The following is a 19,729-nucleotide window of genomic DNA, read 5'->3' on the forward strand; positions in this document are numbered from 1 at the left end:
ATTTTTGCTTTTCCTAAACTGTTTTTATACAATACCAAAACTAGAAATGAAAATTATACTCAACTGTCTGTAATATATACTTGTATATGTATGTGTGCATCTTTTTCCAAATATTCAAGTACTTACAAACCTTCACAGCCATATTGATCTTTTTAACCACAGTCCTTCATTCATATTCTCTTCATTTGGGAAACAAGCTCCTATTAAAACCTATCTGTTGATAAAATCGCTAGTACCCATTGAGTACCAATTAAGTGCTTCTCGCTGCAAGGTAATTAACATATATTTACATTTATATTAAATATAGATGAATGGATATAAGAGTCCTACAAATTTTTATGAGTCCATGGTCAGGACTTGGGGAGAAAATAGAATAAAGTTGTATGAAATCAATTTGTGAGAAATACAAACTTTCATAATGTAAAACACCTACCAATGGCTTTTAATCAGCCAATGTCATGAATATCCCAGCCATGATAGTGAGGTAAGCAGCATAACATGTTAGAAAGAGCACAGGCTTTGGAGTCAAATGGGCCTGGGTTCAAATCCTGACTCTGCTGTTTCTTAGCTCTGTGACTTAACCTCTCTGAACCTCAATTTCTTCTCTATAAGATAGGAATACAGGTATAAAAATGTTATACTGGTATTCTGTGAGACAAAATAATTTAAATAAGGAACCTAGCAGCTGGAACATAGTAGGTAATATAAGTGACGTTTTAATTACTTTGAAGTCTATAAAAGTATATCTATACCCTCACGTCTTTAAAAATGGTATCTTAACAAACTAAAAAAAAAAGAACTTCTGAGTTTGTATGATGACTCACTCCAACCTCAGTGTTTCTTAATTGCTTACCTAAAAATCCACTGGTATAAAGAAACTTAGCAGTTATGAATGAGAAAATTATTCAAAACACATCAGTTCCAGAATATTCAATGAGTGTAATATCTAAGAATTGATTTCATCACAATAAACTACAAGCCTAGAGGATTCAATCCAGTATAAACCTGAACAGCTTGTATAATGTGAATTACAGAAGTATGTGAATATTTTACCATTCTCCAGGTTTATGCCATAAACTATAGTGCAATGCAGATATTATGATGTGAACCTATATGTTTCAGGGATTTTTTTTTTTTCTTTTTGACATTTTGTGGTACCATAAAACATCCTTCCAGAACCTGATTTAGACTTAAAGCAGTTCCTGTGAAAATCCAGAAGATGGCACTAATTTCTAAGAATTATGCACCTAAAAAGAATGTGCAGCTTCGGATTCTGGTCATTTATCGTTTCTTTAGCTGGTGGGAATGATGATGCTCTGTATTGTCATCAGTTTTTTTTTTTTTTCCCAATGTAAAATCCTATTTTTTCTTAGTTTTTCCCTGACAAATAGAGAAGTGAAAGTGATAAGAATTTAAATATCTATATAGAAAGTTTTAATAATTTAGTTTGAGCAGGAATTGGTTACCAACCAATCATATTTATTTTTTATTTTTATACCTGTGGGTGAATTAAATATTATATATCCATTTGTATAGAGAGTTTCCTTTTATTCATGTGTTGGGTATCTTTGTCTTGGTTCAGAAGGAGAAGGTAAGTGTATGTTTTCTATATGAGCTACCATGATATATAATTTAGGAATATCACAGAAATACTTACTTCTATTTCCTTTGAATGAAAATAACATTTATAGGTTGCCACTTTTTAAATTATAAATGATAATGCCGAATAAGCTCTCTACAAGGAGCTTTTCCAACAACAGAAACAAAAACAACAATGACAATGATCAGGTACATGGTTTTATAAACTAATTGCATTTCAGCAGGATATTGAGCTAAATTTATTGCTACATTACTAAGAAGAAGTTAAGAACAGAGAGGAAAGAATTTTATACTCAAAGCTACAAAGAAAGCTGGAAAAGCAACTAGTGGTCTTTTATTTTTACAAATTTATCCATCTGCCTAAGAGTAGGTTAATTTTCCTGGCAAAATTAAATGTATATTTCGAGATACAATATGCTGCTGACAACCATGCTTGGAAAACTGGCATTCCGGAGTCTTTCAAAATCAGCAGTTTCCAGGGGAAAAGCTATCTACCATCTGCTTGCTTCATTAAAATACATCATAGTGGAAGAAAAACTGAATTAGATTTTCACTAGCTCAGTGCTCCCTGGTGTCCACTCTGCTGAGGTTATATACAGCAGCCTATATAGAAAACAGAATCCAAGTAAAAACCAAGCACAGTTCCTGTGTCTTTTTGTCTGCATAAAAAATAGAGCAGTGAACTTTATTTCAAAAATATATTTAGACAAGATAATCTATCTTGAAAACACTTAATATTTTCAAGTATTTTTTTATAAACTTAGGGACATTTTTTTAAGTCCATATTGTAAAATTTTAAACAAAACCATAATGGTATCATACAGATATTTTGTCACATAACAGCAAAAATTTCTGTAAGAAACTATCAATTGCCCCAAGAAACATATTTAGCATTTTTAGCTTTCAACTTAAACAATACAGTATTGTCAAATATTAAACAGAAACTAATGTTTATAATATAAAACATATGAAGTTATAGTTATATTTACACAACTTAATTATGAAAAACAATGAGTTCATCAAGTTTGGGGTTCCTATGCTTTGATTTGCATTATCAGTATGTAATATGTTATTTTAATTTTTGCCCACACTAGAAAATTAAAAATTCTAATATCATTGAAAAATAAAGTTACATTCTTATTCTTTAGAGACAAATGACTAGAAAATGTAAGAAACAAATTTAAACAATGATTAGCATTGGTGATGGTGTAGAAGCTCTATTTCTCAACTTTATCCAATAGCTCCGATTAATCACATAAGAATAGAATAATCACACAAGTACAGAATAGTTCACTTAATCACTTAAGAACAAAATAGTTAAAATATTAGATAAAAAAATAACAGCAAAGATATAACATGTGTATGTGTATGTCGCTATGTTCTAAATACTATGTTAAGCTTTTTGCAACTATCCATTCAACCATTGGATAAATATGTATCTCATGCCCAATTGAACCAGACACTGTTGCCCATCCTGGGCTTTGTGAAGGACCGGCAAACCCTAGTGGGATTTGCAATCTAACTGGGGAGAAAGACAATAAAAAGTAAACAAATAAATACCATATAATGAAATTAGGCCATGGTAAAGTAACCAGGTTAAGGAACTAGAAAGTGACAGAGATAAGAGGAGATTAATATTTAATGGTTTAACAGGGTAGTCAGGGAAGAACCCTCTGAAGAGAGAACACTTAAGCAGAGTCTTGAAGTTAAGTGAGGAAACAGACTATACCTTTTGGGAAGAATATGTTTCAGGTGTTGGAAACCACAAGAGTAGAAGCCTCAACCCAGAGCATGTTAGGTTTGTTTGAGAAACACAAAGAAGTTTGCCTGGTTGAAGCGAATGAGCAAGAAGAAATGAATATAAAATAAATTTTAATAGTAGGGGCTTCAGACTATGGTAAGGAGTTTTTATATTATTTCAATCTTCAAGGATGACTTTTAATATGCATTTGTATTTAAAAGACCCCTCTGGCTAGAATATGGAAAAGAGACTGTAAGGAGATAAAGGTGGCAGCAGGGAAACCAGTTAAGAAGCAAATATAGTAGTCCAGGCTAGAAAGAAATCTATCAATCTTTAGTGGTATTAACAGATGTTGAAAAGTAGTGGATCTTGGGATATACTTTGAAGATAAAGTTAGCAGGATTTGTTAGTCAACTGGTTGAGGTAGCAGAGAAAAACACAATTTAAAAATGATGCCTAGTTTTTATTCTGAGCATCAGAGAGGGAAAACCAGGGAAAAGATTTGATTGGAAAGAATGGGAAGGGACTGGATTGGGAATAAAGAGTTCTGTTTCATGTATGTTCAGTTTATGTATGTTCAGTTTAAGATTCTTAGCAGACATACAAATGTATGCCCAATAACTAGTAGGTAGTTGGATATATGAATCTGGAGCTCTGGAGCTCCAGAAAGAAATCAGAGATAGAGCCTATTATTCAGAAGTCATCCACCTGTAGATGGTAGTTGTGATTAAATACAGAGTATTGGTCAATGGAGATAACTGGAAGAAAAGTATGAGGAGGAACACTTATTAGCACGGGAAGCATACCAAGGGAGTGTAGTGTCATGGAGACCAAGTGAAGAAAACATTTCAAGAGAAAAGAAATAATCAACCATGTCAGTTGCTTCTGGGACATTGAATAAGATGAAAACAGAGAATTGATATTAGATTTAGAAAGATGGTGGTCACTGGTAAAGTTTCAAAGAAAAGATAGATAAGATAACTTGATTGGAATAAAATCAAGAGTAAATGAGTGAAGAAAATTTGAAAAAGTCAATATAGGAACTCCTTAGAAGGATCTTGCTATTATGGTGAGCAGAGACACAGACAGTAGCTAGAGGGGTATGTGTAATAGAGGGAAGATTTTTATTTGAGATAGAGATATTCTAGCATATGTGAAATGAAAGGGAATACTCCAGTAGAGAAGAATAATTTGATGTCTCCTGGGAGGTAGAACAGAATTCTTGAAGTGATGCCTTTGAGCAGATCAGAAGCAGTGGATCCAATATCCAGGCAAAATCAGTCTTGTAACCAGAAGGAAGGCAGAGCATATAGATCAAAATGAAAGATTTGAGGGTGGAAAGATGATGGTGAAAACATAGGGTAGTTCTCTGTTGAGAAGGTTTATTTTTCTCAGTGAAAGAATATGCAAGAGCATTCATTGAGAGAGAGACAATGAATATTAGACATTTGAGGAGAAAAGGGGAAGTATTAAATAGTAGTCTTTGAGACTGGGAAAGCGACTTGATTGGGGAAATGTAGTAGGATTGCAGTGCTGGTGCAAGAGGTTTGCCCACTTGAGATTTGTGGTTGTCTCTGTGTTTCCTTCGACAATGGACTTTTCTCATTATTCACAAAATGTTGGGTACTCTGACTTCCTCATTTTACAGGTGAAGAAATTAAAACAGAGAAGTTAAATAACTTGCCCAAGTTTACATAGGAAGTGAGGAAATTCAAAATCAAGCCTAAGCTGGCTGGCTCCACCTGCCTCCCTCTGCCTCCCCTCCATCACTGTGACATGTCTTACACCCAGCCAGCGGGGTTTAGAGGGCATCACCCATTGCAGAGTTGAGGGGAAGATGTTCTGAAATCTAAGCTATTTTTATGTCTTCTTCCCACATCCCAATAGCTCGTCTTGGTCACTTCTGCACATAAAACTTTAGTAATTCAGATTAAGAGAATGACTCAAGAATTTTTTAAAAGGAAAAATACAGTTATATTCAAAATAATAATGCTCATTTTTCTGCCCTTATTGGGAATGAGAAAAATTTGCCTTAGTAAATATCTAGAAAACAAAAGTTTCTACTCTTTTTGTGGCAACTTTTGCTAAAAATGTTTTTTGTGAGCATAATATAACATGCTCTAAACAGACCATACATTAAGCCTGTAATGCAACATAATATTACGGAAAATGTTAAGACATTCTCCCTTTACTCAAGTTTCTTAGAAGTTTTAATGGCCATGGAAGATGTCAAGATATTTTTTGACTATGACTAAAATGTTCCCAGACTGTTGTTATTGATTTTACTCTTCTTCCACATACTAAATTTTTAGTTTAAATTTTAGTATCCCATTCCCTTCCTCATTTTCTCAATTCATTGCTGTAACTTTAAAAAGAAACTGAAAAAAACTCATGAGTCTGTGCTTTATAAGAGCCATGAGGCAACTGGAGATTACCCAAAAAAAAATACATTTAATAGCCCCAAAATTTTCCCATCATAAACTATTTAATCTCCTACTTTGATGATGACCGATGGTCCAAGAAGTCTAATCTGGGAATTTGTGCAACAAAGTAACCAAATTAACCAAATGTTATCTGGTTAGAGATGGTAAAGGACTTACATTAAAGACTTGGAAAGAATGATTTGTAAGGTTGAATGCCTTCTTTCTCCTAATTTTGGTCCCTCGATGTTCTCCTGCCTAATCCAGTATGATAAAGACAATGTGGATAAGGACATGACTTTGTGTGAATTTGACTGTTTCTCTTGGAATTCATTTCTAGTTTTATTCCACTGTGGTCTGAGAAGATACATGGTATGATTTTAATTTTTTTGAATTTGCTGAGACTTGTTTTGTGGCCTAACATATGATGAGTCTTGGAAAATGTCTCATATGCTGATAAGAAAAATGTATATTCAGTTGTTTTAGGGTAGAATGTTCTGTGTCTATTAGATCCATTTACTCCATAGTCTTGTTTAAGTCCAGTATTTCTTTATTCATTTTCTGCTTCGATGATCTGTCCCATTCTGTCAATGAAGTGTTGACATCCCTGACTATTAAGATGCTACTATTAATTTCTTTGCTTAGATCTAGAAGAATATGCTTTATGAAACTGGGAGTTCCAGTGTTAGGTGCATATATATTTAGGATTATTATTCTTCTTGATGAATAGCTCCCTTTACCATTATGTAATGACCATCTTTGTCTTTTTTTTTTACCATTGTTGATTTAAAGTCTATTTTATGTGATATGAGGATGATGGCAACATCTGCTCTCATTTGCTTTCCATTTGATGGAATACTTTTTTACATCCCATTACTTTGAGTCTGTGTGAGTCCTTTTGGTTTAGATATATTTCTTGGAGACAGCAAATACTTAGGTTGTGTTTTTTCATTCATTCAGTCCATCTATGTCTTTTCAAAGTGGCATTCAGACCATTCACACTGAGTGTTAGTATTGATATGTGGGATGTTGTTCTGTTCATCATGTTGGATGATAGCTTATTGTTTTGTTTTCCCTCTTGTACTATTGTTTTATAAGAACTGTGAGCTATAACTCTTGAGTATTTTTACACTGGTTGATATCTATTGTGCTGCACATGTATAATGCACTTTTGAGCATTTCTTATAGGGCAGGTGTAGTAGTGACAAATTCTCTCCATGTTTGCTTGTCTGGGAAAGACATTTCTCCTTCATTTAGGAAACTTAGTTCTGCAGAATACAAAATTGTTGGCTGCCAGTTATTCTGTTCTAGGAGACTAAAGATAGGACCCCCTTCCTTTCTGGCTTGTAATGTTTTCTCTTGAGAAGTCTGCTGTCAGTCTGATGGGTTTTGTTTTTTTGTTTTGTTTTTTGTTTTATTATAAGTTACTTGATGTTTTCACCTCACAGCTCATAGTAGTTCCTCCTTCATGTTGACTTTGGCCAGCCTGATGACTATATGATTTGGTGATTCCCTTTGTGCAATGAATCTCCTAGGTGTTTGTTGAGCTTCTTATATCTTGACGTCTAAGTCCCTAGCAAGACCAGGGAAGTTTTCCATGATTATTCCCACAAATATGGTTTCCAGGCCTTGTGGTTTTTCTTCTTCACCCTCAGGAATGCCTATTATTATCATATTTGGCCATTTTACATAATCCCATGTTTCTTGTGTCTGTATTCATTCCTCTTGATTCTTTGTTCTTTATTTTTGATTGACTGGGTCAATTCAAAAGAGTTGTCTTTAAACTATTAAATTCTTTCTTCTGCTTGGTCTAGTCTAGTCTTAAAACTTTTCAATGTGTATTCTATTTTCCTAAATAAATTTTTCATTTCCAGAAGTTCTATTTGGTTTTTTTAAAATATAGCTATCTCTTTAGTAAATTTTTCATTCATTTCCTTAATTGTTTTTTCTGGTTTCTTTGATTTGTTTTTCCATTTACTCTGGGATTTTATTGAGTTTTCTTACAATCCATGTTTACAATTCTTTATCTGTCATTTCAGTATTTTCATTCTGGTTGGAATCCATTGCTAGAAAACTGGTGTGCTCCTTTGAGGTGTCCTTTCATTCAGATTTTTCATACTTCCAGAGTTCTTGCATTGATTCCTTCTCATCTAGAGCAGCTGTCGCTTCTTGTTTTTGTAGTTTCTTTTGTTTGGGTGGAGCTCTTTTTCCTCCCTCATTCTTAAGGGTGTGTCTATAGTATATATTGGGTAAGGACCTTTGGCTTTGCTTGTGGGTACTCTGATGGGGGTCTAGGTTCAAAATGGATACCTTAGTTATAGATATGCTTTGTGTGGTGGTTTTCACAATTGTAAGTTATTTATAGACTGTAGCAGTGGTGTACTGTGTGTGGGCAGATTCCCTGTCTCTTGTTGACAAAGGAAGATAGAGATCTTTGAAATCCTTTCTCTTTATTCAGCCCTGAGGTCTTCTTAACAGTATGAATTATATTGGGATGTCTGATTTAATCTCTGGGACCATAGTTGGTGCTTGTGGGTAAGAGCCAGACTCATCCTATATGATTGAATCAGTTGATGCTGTAAAGGGCTGTATTAGTTGTCCTCTCTGTCAGTAGTGGGCTTGCTGGAAAGAGCCAGCTACAGTGGTGTTTTTTGGGATCTATGACCAGTTCTAATTGATAAAGAAAAGCACTCAGATGCCCCAGGTTGTGGGTAGGGTCCTGGAGCTCCCAGGCGATTCCTTATTCCACACCACAGCAGAGGTCGGTGGTCCAGGACTGAACTTGGGGGAACAGGGGACAGACAGGCTTGAGGGCTGGATCCCATGCCCCCAGGACTTGATTGTGTCATATAAGGAGCAATATGTCTCAAAATCCCTACTTCAACTTCTGGTGAATTTTGAGAAAATTATGCCACATATCCCAGGGAATAAACTGATAAGATCTTTAAAAAATATCAAGACAAAAAATTCAGCTTATTTCACAAAAATACCGTAGTTTAATAATCATATAAAAAAACAGAAATAAAAGCCTCTGAATCACTTTTCCCAGGACAGCACAGTTATTTTCTATATAAATAATTATAACAAGACATAACAAGCTGTTTTGTTTTAAGCATTAGGTACCAGAGTGAGGTATTCTAGTTTTACAACTTCCCAGGAGATCCAACATCTCTTGAGAAGAAAGAAGCAACGTAAGACAATAAAGGCAAGCTCTTCTTCCCCCTTTTAAGCTGTGCCCAATTAGGAACATCCTTTAATCTGGGGACATTGTTCATAAGAGACAGGAATAGGGGTCAAAATCCCCCTTTCTGTTTCTTATTGTCCTCTTGAGGTAGGAAAATAAAAACCAGTTGGTACTACTTACAAAGGACAAAAACCAATGAAAGAGAAGAGTTGGAAATGAGAAAATTAGAGGCAGGATGAAAAGCAAGACTAGATGGCTAATAGCACCACTTATATAAATTCTCTCTTGTCCACACTGGCCCTGAAGCTTCTGTTTTACCATTTTCTGTTTTTACTCAATCTTCCTACACTTTCAGACCTATTAAAACCTATGCTTTTATTATCTAACAAGCATCCCCCCAAATTAAGGAAGAACAGTTCTTTTAGGCAATTATTTTTACTTTAAAGAAAATTTCTGGTCACTCACAATATGACGATGGAAACTGAACAATTTCTTTCCCATTGCTTCCCATTTCCTAACCCTGACCTGTGGCTTTGGCTCATATAAAGGTACAGGATTTGAAAAGCACAGTTTGTTCCACACTGTGAAGTTCTCTAAGTTGTATTCAGTGTTTGGGTGCCAAATCATGTTTACAAGGCACCTGAGCAAATACTTTGCCAGTGATCTTTTCTGTTTCTAAAATTAAACTTAAAAATATAGGGCTTTGCTTTTAAAGCAAATCCTTCATTATATAGAAAGGAAATGTGAGCAAAAGGGTTATATATAGGATCTCAATACACTGCAATTCCATTGTTCTGGTTTTGAAATTCCCTGTGGAGTCACTTGGTTGCTCAGTGCTGAAGGGCACTAATGTGTAATTAATGTGGTAGTAAACAGATTACTTGGCCAGATACATCAGCAAAACATAACCCTCTTTTCACGAGTACATGTACAGGTTTATTTTAACTGTTTGTTTTGGGTTTTTCCACAGCTATTAATATTACTCAGCCCAGGTTCAGTGGTACAGATGCCTTTGGATACACTTCATTCTTGGCTTATTCACGGATCCCAGACATCAGCTTTGATTATGAATTCCACTTGAAGTTTCAGCTGGCAAACAACCATTCGGCACTGCAGAATAACTTGATATTTTTTACTGGACAGAAAGGCCATGGTAAGATTAATTGAACCTTCTAGGACTCTTGTCTAGCTCCTTTAAGAATACATTAGAGGCCGGGTGCGGTGGCTCACGCCTGTAATCTTAGCTCTCTGGGAGGCTGAGGCGGGCGGATTGCTCAAGGTCAGGAGTTCGAAACCAGCCTGAGCAAGAGCGAGACCCCGTCTCTACTATAAATAGAAAGAAATTAATTGGCCAACTAATATATATACAAAAAATTAGCCGGGCATGGTGGCGAATGCCTGTAGTCCCAGCTACTTGGGAGGCTGAGGCAGCAGGATTGCTTGAGCCAGGAGTTTGAGGTTGCTGTGAGCTAGGCTGACGCCATGGCACTCACTCTAGCCTGGGCAACAAAGCGAGACTCTGTCTCAAAAAAAAAAAAAAAAAAAAAAGAATACATTAGAGACGCTGGGCACGGGGGCTCACACCTGTAATCCTAGCACTCTGGATGCTGAGGCAGGAGAATCACTTGAGGTCAGTTTGAGAACAGTCTGAGCAAGATTGAGACCCCGTCTCTACTAAAAATAGAAAAAATTAGTCAGGCGTGGTGATGCACACTTGTAGTCCCAGCTACTCGGGAGGCTGAGGCAGGAGGATGGCTTGAGCCCAGGACTTTGAGGTTGCTGTGAGCTAGCCTGATACCATGGTACTCTAGCCTGGGTGACACAGCAAGACTCTGTCTCAAAAAAAAAAAAATACTTTAGAGATTCCTTAGGGACAATCTAATTGGCTGTGGTTAAAGAAGATATTTTCCTAGATGGAGCCTCTTCCTGATTCCTGCATGTTCTGGGTAGTCCAAAGTATTCAGCAGTTCCCTGACCCTTTCTAAAGCCCTGCTTCATATCAGGGCTTATATTAATATATTCTTGCTCTTGATTACAAGAGCAAGAATTCATGCAGGCAAACATAAGGACAGAGAAAGGGAAGTAAGCTTACTGACTTGTCCTTTTCTCTGTTTCTTCAGTTTGTATATGTAAGGAGAAAAGGGAAATTCTCAGAAAAAAAAAAAACATCATTTTACAATGTGTTGTGAAATGGAAATGGTTTTTGCCCTCAGAGAAAACATTCCAAGTTAAAGAAGCAAGAAATAAGAAAGGACTCATTCTGTAGCAAAGTACTCCAGTGCCCTAGAATTGGCGAGAAGTCAACTTACAGATTAAATTTATCTCTCTTAAGTAGAAACTGGTTATGCATGTATTAGGTCAAGGAAAATCACATGTGTTTTACTTTTAAGTCTGCAACTAACAGTTAAGCAATTAATCACTTACTCTGTCTGAATTCAGTGTTTTCATCTATGAAATCAACATATTAGGAAAATATCTTTCTCTCAACCATCAATAACTCTATTGTGCTAGGGTAAATAACATACTCTATTTTTTTCAACTCTCTCAGTGACTATCTGTTAATACCAAACATTATTTTCTCTATTAACACATGTCTGAAAAGAGCCTACGTGCCAAGTGTCAGCCTTCCACCACCCACCACCTCTGTTAGGATGGGAAGCACTTTATCATGTGAAGCGCTATTCATTATACCTCCCAAATTTGTTTGAATCTGTTCCCAATCTCTGTGTCAAAATCTCATGGCCTCCTCCTAACTTGTCTCCCTACTGACTTTCCTGCCTGTAATCCATTCTCCACATTGTAGTAAGAGCTTCTCAAAAACGTTTATCAGATCATGCTGAACCTTGTTTAAAACCCATCTGTGGCTTTTCACTGCACTTACAATGCAATCCAAATCTCCTTACCATATTCTCAAGGGCCTTCAGGATCAGACCCTGGTCTCTATCCCTGAACACAACCAGGCCACTCTCACCAACTCTGTGCTCCTCTCCTATAGGTCTTCTCCCAATGCCTTAACTATTGGGTGCTTTCCTGCTTCAGGGCCTTCATGCAAGCTCTTTCCTCAGCCTCGTTAGGAAATGGCCATCAGAGTGATCAAGAGAGCAGGCTCTAGAGCCTGGCAATGTAGACTTGAATCCAGTCTCCATCACTTACAAATTGTATGCCAAGTAATTTAATGTCTCTGTGCCTCAGTTTTCCGACCTGTCAACTGGGTATAATAGCAATACATTCCCTAACAGAATTGTGAGGATTCACAGAGTTGATACATGGAAAGCACTTAGAATAGCCCTGGACTCAATAAACAGGGTAGTGTGTACTTTCTCAGGGAGGTCTTCTAGAGCCACCTTCACCAAAGTTGATATTATCCCCCTCCATTCAAGTTTTTCTCTACTTCAGCTTCTTCTTTATTCCCTTCATTGCCCTTACTACAACTTATAATGCTTTTATTTATTTTTATATAGATGTTTCTTTTCTAGTAGAATGAGCGCTTTATATAGAAAGAGACCAAGTCAGCCCTAATCAACTTTATATACCCACACTTAGCACAGTGCCTGACCATAATCAGTATTGAACAAATAAATAAAAGAACCACAATAAGAAAAAAATAATTGTACATTATATAAGTCAGCAACACAGTTTCACAAAGATTCTTAAATGGTGGTTATTCTCAGGGACTCCCAGTTTAAATGCTATGTCCTCTAATAATTTTTCCAATGGTTTCCCTCTTTGAGCACTAAGGACAGAGAGCCTTTGTTAAGGGCTTTGGTTGGCTATGAAGTTCTAAATTTATCTTCTCATTTATGGAAATGGTGAGTTATCACTATGTCACCCACAGAGCCTCTCTCAGGTAGTTTTAATAAATACATGTTGAATGATTGCTGGAAGGCAGGGAGGGAAGAAGGGGAAAAAAAGGAATTACTACCCCTAACTCTTTACTGCATACATCCTTCCATCATATATTTATCATTTATATCCTTCTCATTCACCAAAAAAATTTTTAAAAACTGGCAATGAAAAATTCAAATAAGTATTGCAGCCCCTGGGTCTGTCTTGTTTTACAACAGATCTATTAATAAAGTCTGAAAGATACATAAAGGTAGAACCCAAGCAAAGGATAAACACTTGACCCATGAAAATGCTGCCACCAACAACTTTTCAGTACTCTTCTATCAAAGACTCCTTCAAAATTCTCAACACACACACACACACGCGCGCGCGCACGCACGCTATAGCAATATTTCTTTTTTTTTTTGAGACAGAGTCTCCCTTTGTTGCCCGAGCTAGAGTGAGTGCCATGGCATCAGCCTAGCTCACAGCAACCTCAGACTGCTGGGCTCAAGCAATCCTACCACCTCAGCCTCCCAAGTAGCTGGGACTACAGGCATGCGCCACCATGTCTGGCTAATTTTTTATATATATATTAGTTGGAAAATAATATATATATTAATTTCTTTCTATTTTTATAGTAGAGACGGGGTCTCACTCAGGCTGGTCTTGAACTCCTGACCTTGAGCAATCCGCCCACCTCAGCCTCCCAGAGTGCTAGGATTACAGGTGTGAGCCACCACGCCTGGCCTAAAGCAATATTTTGAAGCAATATTTTGGCCACAGCATTTCTAAATTGTGCAATCTTACATGTGACATTTTCTAGTCATATGCTTTGTATACAAGGGAATTAATGCTAATTATACACTTGCATTTGTAGCTGTATAGCATGGTTAAAGCCCAAATAACAGATGGTTAAATTGTAAACTTCCATTTTCTGATTTCGGAAATTGAGAAATCTAAAGCATGCAATTCCACATTTGACCACCTGAGAGAGCAAGAACACCAGCTAAAAAAATACAAGTAGCACTAGAGAGCTTGTTTTTTAATTGACACGTGGTATTTATAGGGTACAATGTGATGTTTTGATACATGTATACATTGTATAATAATTTAATACAGAGTTTCTCCAAGTAGTAACTCTTTACACATATATTACAATCACAGGAAGGTGCTTGTTAAAACAGTAGTTCCCAGGCCTTCTTGAATCAAAAAATAGAATTTTTTCAATCACCTTACGTGTTTTTTATACAACAAATATTTAAGATCAACTACTCAAAACCTCTAGGGTCCAGCTAAGTTAGACTACATATAGGAATAGATTAAGGTATGTAATTATTGCCCATAATATCATAAATAGAAAAAATATATCATAAATAGGGATGGTTCGTCAATTTATATAGCATAAAGCTATAAATTAAAGAAATATATTCCAATGAAGGATTTATTAAGGTAAAAAAATTTTTTAAATAAAGAAATACATATTCTTTTAAAACATGCTATGATTATTAACCAAATAATTTACAATTATCTATTCTATACAAGAAATGATACAGGTCAGTGTTTGTAACAGAGGTATATCCACATTTAGGTGTATTGTTCAATAACATTGATCTCTGACCTGCATATTAGTTGTTATTATGAAATCACTATACCATATCTGCCGTTATTTTCCTTAGATTAGAGATGCACAAGCTACAGAGTTTATATAATAACTTTAAATGTAAACCAACCTCTAATTTCTGATATGACCATATAAAAAGGTAACAGACCAATACTGATGATACTCTTTTCTGAAACTTCCAAAGCAGAATGCTTGATTTTGCCAAATTTCATTATCATTGTACTCTCAGAAAAAATTACCCTTCAAACATTTCAGCTTAAAAATATTCCTCTTGACTTGTGATTTTTTACCTAACCTAATCTTCTTCCTATGCTTCTGCAGTCACATTTGGCATTTCCTGAATTATCTTCTCTTCCTCTTCTACCTTCCACTCCCTTATAATGTATGCCTTATAGTTAGACTCTTCTAGAAACCACCTGAATGTCCCACAGTGGCCCACAGATGAATATGTTACTGCCCCTCCTGGGTCTCTTCTGTTAGCAACTGGCATAAACATTCTGCTTCAGCCAGAAACCAGGAGTCATCTGGATTTCTCTCTTTCATTCATTTTGACAGGTATTTATTGGGCACCTAGATGAGGCCTTCCTCTAGGTGCTGGAAAAGCGATTATGAACAAAGCAGATGAGGTCCCTGTCCTCTCTCCATTTTATCCCCCACATCCTATTAAACACTGAGCTCTGTCCATTTTAGCTCCTAGTTACTTTTTGGTTTTCCTTCTTCTTTCTATCCTCATCACTCCTGGCTTATCAATCACAAACTAGTGCAACAGCAATAGCTTCTTTTCCAGTCTCCCTGCTCCATTTCCCTTCCATCCCCCACTTTGCTACAGGAGATTGTTCTAACATACAAGTCCAAACACATTTTGCCTAATCAATGTTGTATTCTTCATTTTGATGCCTCCAAAACAATTCTACCTTGTAAGCCTCAACTCAAGAAATTATTCTTCTTTAAAGTCTTTAACACTTCCAGATGAATGTTAAGAATTAATCTCACTGCAGTTCATTGGTAACAATTATCATATTAAAGCTGTTTGTCTGGATCTTTTTGAGATCAAGAACCATTGATTTTCTTTTTTTATATCCATAGTGGTGGTCACATATAAACACTCAACAGTTTTTGAAAGAATGAATGAATTCAAAAATCTGTGGTCCCTGATGCAGTAAAACTTACAATCGATTTAGGGAGGCAAAACATACATACTTAAAGTTTTCTTTAATGGCAAGCTAGGAAGAAAGAGAGAAAAAGAGGGGAAGAGAGAGAGTTTTGTTGACTAACAATACTTAACAAGAGGTCAGAAACCATGTCTGGCACACACAACATTTACCACAACATCTAACATATATCTGGAACATAAATAGCATTGAATGCAAAGATAAATGATACAAAAGATGGAATTCAGAAACTAGAAACCTCATCAAGCTAGAACAGTCAGGGAATATGTGTTTTTTATCCTTTCCCTTGCATTTTGACCAAACCTTTACAAATAGTGCCATAATTGTAGCACTACAGTGGGTATTTCCACTTCTGTTCTCCCCGAGGCCAGACCCAGCTCATGCCCAATCCTGCAGCCTTAAATAGCCAGTTCATTTCGCCTGAGATCCATCACCCCCATTCACTCCACCCTCACAGCTTCCTCTTGTTCAGAATGTCTGCCCTAGTCCTCTTCACCTCTCCCAATATCCACCCATGCAGGCAACATTCTCTGACAAATTTAGATCTCCTTATATTCTACCTACACAAAGCCTGCGTAGCACTTGCAGTTTATATCCCATGATTTGATAACTCATTCTGTACTGTCTTGCCATTCACAATCATTACTTTGAATCATACAAAAGCACCATTTTCATAAATCAAAAACATGAGAATAGCAGCAATTTCATAATCTTAATCTTGTCCCTCAGCAAGATTAATCTTACATTCCTTTAGGAAAAACCATGCCTTCAATTTCTTTTGTATCCCCAACTGCACCATTCGTATGCTAGGTACCATGTGCAAAATCAATAATTACATGTTTATTGATTCTTTCACTAACTGAAAGACTCTCTGTAAACAGAGGCTATCCTGGTTAGCTAATAACACTGTGTAGGCATAGATTGATCTGGATTGTAGTGAAGAAGTTAGGACTTAAATGAAAGGAGGAGGGGAGACACGTGTCACTGTTTGCATCATTAAAATGTAAGTTATAATCTCAATTGTAGCATGTGTTTAAAAAGTATAATACAGTGATAGAATGTTTCAGAAAAAAAAATATGACTTCCTGGCTGGGCACGGTGGCTTACACCTATAATCTTAGCACTCTGGGATGCCAAGGCGGGTGGATCGTTTGAGCTCAGGAGTTTGAGACCTGCCTGAGCAAGAGTGAGACGCCACCTCTACTAAAAAAATAGAAAGAAATTAGCTGGACAACTAAAAATATAGAGAGAAAAAATTAGCTGGGCATGGTGGCACATGCCTGTAGTCCCAGCTACTTGGGAGGGTGAGGCAGAAGGATTGCTTGAGCCCAGGAGTTTAAGGTTGCTGTGAGCCACGCTGATGCCATGGCACTCTAGCCAAGGCAACAGAGCAAGACTCTGTCTCAAAAAAAAAAAAAAAAAAAAAAAAAAAAAAAAATATATATATATATATATATATATATATATATATAACTTCCTGGAAATTTGATCTGTGCACCTAAGTGCCTTATGTGCATAACTACCTGTTGTCACCAACATGTAGCTCTTCAAATACTGTGGTAATTATAAAAGGTTATCTCATATTTCATGACAAATAATTTATTTACTTCAAGCCCTTAGTTATTAACTGTAACAGAAATAAAAGTGCATAAATATGGCTTGATGTTTTTCTGTGGGGAAAAAAATGAAATGAATGTCATCTCCGGCACACAAAAAGAAAAATGAAGGGGGGAGTGTCACAAAAGCAATCAGCTCAGCTTGTTCTTTAGAGAGCCCTGGTACAGATCAGGCAGAGGAAAGATGCGTGATGAATGAGGAAGCAGCCTGTAGCCAATTCCTTAATATAACGCATCTTTCAATTCCACATCACAGAGGCATTTTATAAATAAAATTGACAGTGTATGCCCATATTCAATTTTTTAGAACAGAAAAAAATGCTCCTTATTTTTTTCTGTAATCATATCAGGATGACTAGAAATCATGAGAATTTTCTTCCTGGCAACCTCAAACTATCAAGTCTTAGTTTTCATGGAATTAAATATCCTGTAATATAATGTTAAAGTGGTCTTTTATTAAATTATTTGAGTTTTATTATAAGATATTATTTTATTATATTTTGTTTTATTATATTATATGTATATTATATATTATTATATATTTTATTATAAGATACTTAAACTATTCACTTTGCTGATGGAAAGACACATAAAAATTGTCCCATTTGACCAGTTCTCAAACAGGGTGAGTAATAATAATGACATATAGAATCTTACAAATCCTCCCCGCATTTTCTTTCAAATATATATATGGAGAGGGAATATACATACATTAAAACATAAGTGCAAAGGGGGTAAACTTGGTCTCATAGGGAACATCCAGAAGATAAAAAAAAAAGGAGAGGTCAAGTGCAAGTCAGTCAACTACAAGCCCACACTTTCAATGTTTGTTCAAAACTTCCAGTAAGCATATGTGGTTCCATCTTGTGGAAATTTAAGTTTAGCCAGGAGCTGGCTTATTTTCATGTTCCCATCTCTGGCAGCAAGAGAGATACAGACTTGCCACTTTTACTAGTCTCAGCTCCTTTTGCTCAAGAGATATAATAATATGAGCCATATGTAGCCCCGAGAAAGGCATTTTATCACCTTCTCATGTGCTCTGAGCACAGCACTGGATTTGTTGTTACTCTCAGTCCTGCCACACTGTTCACTAGCACATTTGGAAGTCAGGGTACCATCCTGATTTGGCCACAACAGTAGCCGGTTTTCATTGCCTACTTTTTAATAATTTAATCCATGAGGTTGACACTATATGGTATCATTGTGCACGATGGCTAATCTAGTAAAATTATAGCCACAGCTATATATGGTTCTAATGCTTCTAAAAACCTGGAATATAGATCACACCTGTAATCCTAGGACTCTGGGAGGCCAAGGCAGGAGGATCGCTCAAGGTCAGGAGTTCAAAACCAGCCTGAGCAAGAGCAAGACCCTGTCCTAAAAATAGAAAGAAATTAGCTGGACAACTAAAAATACATAGAAAAAATTAGCCAGGCATGGTGGCGCATGCCTGTAGCTCCAGCTACTCATAAGGCTGGGGCAGAAGGATTGATTGAGCCCAGGAGTTTGAGTTTGATGTGAGCTACGCTGACGCCACGGCACTTTAGCCCAGACAACAGAGTGAGACTCTGTCTGAAAAAAAAAAAAAAAAAAAAAACCTGGAATATAGATAGTTTAATCATCATATCAACAGAACAGGCAGCTAAAAGTTTGCCACTATGAACATAAGCTGTACAGATTTTAAGATAAACAGAGACTGTAAGCTCCTTAAAAGTTAATCCAAAATCTCTAGTCATCTTAATTTTAGTTTAGTACTCCATAAAATAGAGACTATCACAGAATATGAGACAAAAGTGTCACAAATGCCTAGAATCCTGTATCATTTAATATGTATTTTTCTGGTAGGCTAGATTTCCATTATTTTGGGTCTTGTTTCTTACATATTAACCTAGATATATTTTTTTCTTTGTATCACCTTAATTTTGATTCTAATTCCATAAACTTCTATTATTTTCCTAAAAATCATTCATATTCGTCTAACTTTTCATTTATATCTAATTTAGCTTTCTTCCTAAAAACTGAAAATACCCACTCATGGCCAGTTGAACAGTCAACTAACACTCAGTTAGGTTCATCTTGGTGTCTCTGTAGTCAGCATCATTGTACTGTATTATCAAGACTTCTGATAAGAAGGTAGTTTCCTTCTTTCAGAAATCAAAAAATCCTCGCAAGTTCTAAAACTATAATCAAATATGGCCACAAAGTATCTACATATAAGGAATGGTGGGAGATGGGAACTCCCACCAGTAATCAAGAGCCATTCATTAAGCAACACTCATTTAGTGGGAGAGCCACAGCATTGTCTTTATGGCTCCTCTTTCATCTTCTCTTTCCCTCACGGCAGGAAAAGAAGAAAGGAGAAGAAAAATCCACTTGTCATTTAGAATTTCTGAATCCATTTAGAAAGATATTTTAAAACACTCTAAGTTATTGCTAGAGACAATCCTACGAGATGTTATCATTACCATTTTTCCAAAAGAGAGAGATAAAAGGAAGTTAGCAGCCAGAAGTTAAATTAGCAAAGAGACCAAGATTAAACACTCATGTC

The 19,729-nt window shown here is 36.1% G+C and overlaps 1 protein-coding gene across 1 annotated transcript in view; it reads left to right on the top strand.

The window, feature by feature from the left end:
• EYS (EGF-like photoreceptor maintenance factor) overlaps nucleotides 1–19,729 on the top strand; it is a 1,642,296-nt gene that overhangs the window by 1,572,181 nt on the left and 50,386 nt on the right. The window contains 1 exon segment of the mRNA XM_020287130.2: nucleotides 9,915–10,097. Coding sequence (XP_020142719.2) covers nucleotides 9,915–10,097 — 183 coding nt within the window.

Source organism: Microcebus murinus, chromosome 5 (assembly GCF_040939455.1).
Source record: "Microcebus murinus isolate Inina chromosome 5, M.murinus_Inina_mat1.0, whole genome shotgun sequence".
NCBI classification, from domain to species: Eukaryota; Metazoa; Chordata; class Mammalia; order Primates; family Cheirogaleidae; genus Microcebus; species Microcebus murinus.